The following is a 3,921-nucleotide window of genomic DNA, read 5'->3' as shown; positions in this document are numbered from 1 at the left end:
TGCAGAAGAAGTGCCATTTTGGGCTGATGTGGTTCTGGGATTTCGAAAGATGACTGAGGCAGAGCTGAAGAAGTTCCCCCATCACGTGTTTGGTCAGGCTTTTACAACTCTGAAATGCGAAGGCTCTGCCTACCTCCCGTGGTTAGAGAACAGGTTGGTCGAAATGGCTCTTTGCTGCTTCCTTTATCTGTGCTAGCCATAAAAACTTCACAGCTATGCAAACTCTCCTCAGTGTTCTCTCAGGGGTTTTATGCCTGTGTCTGCTGCTCACAAGTGTCCAGGAAGAGGGCTTTGTAAAATAATCTGGAGAAAATGTTTCTGACAGGACTAACTCACACTACGCTTGTAATCTTATGTCTGTCTTCTGTTTTCAGTATGTACCCAGATGTCCTGTTTGTTTTCCATCTCCCCTGCCCCCCAGGTAAAATCCCCTTATTGAAACAGTCTCTTGCTTCCTTTGTCTCTAAAATGGAGAAGTTTAGAAACCAATTATAGACTTCCAGCTATAAAATGACATGATTTACTCTAGCTGTTTGAATGAGAAAATCTTATGCTTATAAATTTTGTTTTGTTTTTTTCTCACTCATAGAAAAAAAAAATCTTCATTATTTTCTTTCATCACAAATAAGAACTCTAAAACTGAGGGCTGATCTAAATGATGTAATTGCGTCCTCACTAAATTCAGCCCAAAATACCTTGAGCTGGCATTATGGCTTGGTTCTCAGGACTTCTCATTTCCAGTTAGGAAAGACAAGAGTATCTTTCTTTGAAATGCATCAATAAATCTCTTTTTAGTTTAGTCTGGACATTGCAGGCATGGTGAGGGCTGTAAGACACTGGTTCTTTCAATTCCCGGTTCTGTATTTGGTAGGTGAATAGGAACATTGTGAATTATCATGTTAATGTTGGAAAAGGGACTTGAAGTAGCAACAGCAGCAGCAATGTGGTCCCAGACATAGGTTGAAGGATAACTGATTCATTAATTGCATATTTTTTATTGTCCATCTGCATATACCTGAGACTGTACTAGAATTTGGTTTAAAAAAAAGGATAAAATATAATTTTTCTTTTTTTTTAAGTTTTTTTTTTTACATGAGAGTGAGGGACAGAGATCAAGAAAGGGAGAGAGAGGCAGGCATCCCGTCCATGGAGTTTTGAAGTGGCAATTCACCCCGATCTCAGCCAGCCTGGATGGCAGGCACACATGCACATCCTGTGTGCTCGGGGAGGTCCTGGGACACGAACCCAGAACCTTTTCCATGGAGGTTCAGTTGTGATTGCTTTTCTTAAAAAGTTTGTGGTCTATTTGGGAGAGATTGCATGTGTTCTGTTTATATATGTGAATTAACAACTACAGTAATACATATGGTGAAGATTAAGCACAGACTTTTCTTCTTAAAATTTATCAGAGGATACATGTGCTTGTCGGAGAGAGATAAAGAGGGAAAGTGAGAAAGCACCCCCCACCCCGGGGCATAGTCATGCTGCAATCCCTCCTCCATTTCTCCCTCCATACGCACACACATGCCCGGCATGCTATTCAGGCTGCTGGGTCCGGGACTTGAACTCTGTTCTTGGTCATGTAGGGTCTTAATCACCTTGGGCTAGCCTTAAGTACAGATTTATACAAGGTGGAATGGGAGCACAGAGGAAGGAGCCTAAACCAAAGGTACATGTCAGTTACAATACGATATATTTTTATGACTTAAAGTGCTCTTTTCACTTTACCGCTTAGACATTTATCTAAGACATTTTTGTAACTTGCAGTTTCACAAAGGCTGTGCTTGTTTATCTAGACATAATAATCTTACACACTTAATAGACTGTGGTAGGGTTCAATGAACTTTTTTATGCACTGGGAAACCAAACACTTGTATGTTTTGTTCACTGGCCCATAAGCCACTGGTCAGAGGCTAACTTCGGGCTTATACACATCAGCTGATGATCACCAAATGATCATCATTCTGAGTTGTCACGTGACGGAGTGGCCCACCAGCCAGCATGTCAGTCTCAGCAATACCCTCTTTTCTGAGTGGCACTGTTGTGTTGTGTAGCAATTTTCCTTGTATTATAAAAATGACTGGAAACTGGGACCAGCAGATGGCATAATGGTTACTCTGGACTCCCACATGGCCAGCCATGGTTCAAGTCCTGGACCCACACTGGGTGAGTGTGTATCCATGCCCCAAATACCAAGAGGATAACGGAGGAGAAGGGATCGCACTATGGCCATCCCTTTCTGCTTTGCTTTCTATTTCTTTGGTGAGTGTGCATGCCCTAAAAACAAAATCTTTAAAAAAAAAAAAAAAACAGACTAGAAATTAAAAATGGGAAAGTTTACTGCTAGTTATAAAAAGCTGTAGAATCATATACCTTATCCTAGTAAACTTTTATATAAGTGGAAATTAAGCATCCCAAAAAGTGGCAGACCTTTACTTTTAATATGATGCGTATATATTTTTTAATGACAAAAAACCCTCCAAAATGAAAAAACACGTACGAAATGTTGTGTATGAAAGCAAAGTATCATTAGAAAGTTTTAAAATATGGAGGCTGAAGTTTTATTATTACTCCCAGTTTTATTGTTTGGCTTTCTCATCTCGGTCTTTTGTCTCAAAATTCAGGAAAGTCTATGGGAAACTTACGTGGGGAGTAGGCACAGTGGCATGCACCTGTAATCCCAGTCCTCTGGGAGGCTGGAGCAAGAATATCATGAATTTGTGGCCAGTCTGGGAAATCTAGGGAGACAAAAACCAAAACAACAATTAAAAACCCTGGCTGAAATCCTGGAGTCACTGGTAGATCAGGAAGAGGTAAGAGAGAATGCACGAGTGTTGTTCTCTCTCAAAAAAACGAACAAGGGCTGGCCAAGGGCTTTTCTGTGAGAGGTTGGCCAGGGTAGGGTCAGGGATGGTAAACGGCACAGAGACAAGGGAAGTGAAGCAACTCCTAGAAGCACTTTATCCAGATTTCTAACACATTGCTTTATCATTTTCTCTTTCTCTTTATCCTGTGCACATACTTTTTCAGACCTATTTGAAAATAAGTTGCAAACATAATGCCTCATTATTCCTAAATACTTCCACCCATATTTTCTAAGAGCAAGGACATTCTCTTACAGAAACACTACTAGAATAAAAATCAAGATCTTTATATTGCCCTGCATTGTAATCAGTAGAGACTGCAAAAGAGCAGCCACGATCAGAGGATTACCTTGAGGAAGACTCTAAAGGAAGAAAGCGAGGATGTTTGCCAGCAGGTGGTAAACCACAGAACACTCGGTAGGCAAAGCTGAGTTGGGAAGGATCACAGGTGAATTGTGGGCTGGTGTTTGCTTCTTAGCAGTTTGAGTGGTGGACATGTAAATACTTTCTAAAAAAAAAAAAAGAACTAGACCCAGAAAGAAATAGGAAGTGGAGACTAAGTACAAAGTGCAGAAGTAAAGAATTAAAACCTAAACACTTCAAATCCATACCCACTCCATTCTCCTTAGTGGACCAAGGCCGGCATGGTGTTTGAACACATTAGGGAAAGTTGACTCTCAGGTCCTTAGTGAGAGGCACCTGGAAATACAAATCAGAGCTTCTAATTAATAGCTAAAGAAAATCTTTATATTACTATAACACTGTAATCTATAGATCTTATTTGTATATTGCTCATTTTCCCATTAAAGGCTTACCTTGAAGATATTGTGGGTTCAGTTTCAGATCCCTGCAATAAAGTGAATATCACAATAAAGCAAGTTATGTGAGTTGCTGGTTTCTCAGTGCACATAAAAGGTGTTTAGGCTATACTGCAGTCTATTGAGGGTTCAGTATTATTATGTCTTAGAAAACATGTACACACCTTAATTTAAAAATATTTTATTGCTAAAAAGTGCTAGCGACCACTTAAGCCTTTCTGTGAAATGTAATCTTCCTG

General features: G+C 39.9%; 1 protein-coding gene across 1 annotated transcript in view; it reads left to right on the top strand.

Annotated features, from left to right (window-relative positions):
* DDO (D-aspartate oxidase) overlaps positions 1-3,921 on the top strand; it is a gene marked incomplete in the record, with an annotated part of 22,374 nt that overhangs the window by 10,584 nt on the left and 7,869 nt on the right. The window contains 1 exon segment of the mRNA XM_027775141.1: positions 1-153. Coding sequence (XP_027630942.1) covers positions 1-153 — 153 coding nt within the window.

Source organism: Tupaia chinensis, unplaced genomic scaffold, assembly GCF_000334495.1.
Source record: "Tupaia chinensis unplaced genomic scaffold, TupChi_1.0 Scaffold000527_1, whole genome shotgun sequence".
NCBI lineage: Eukaryota > Metazoa > Chordata > Mammalia > Scandentia > Tupaiidae > Tupaia > Tupaia belangeri.
Note: the sequence above shows the minus strand (reverse complement) of the source record. Positions and strands in the feature narration are given on the sequence as shown.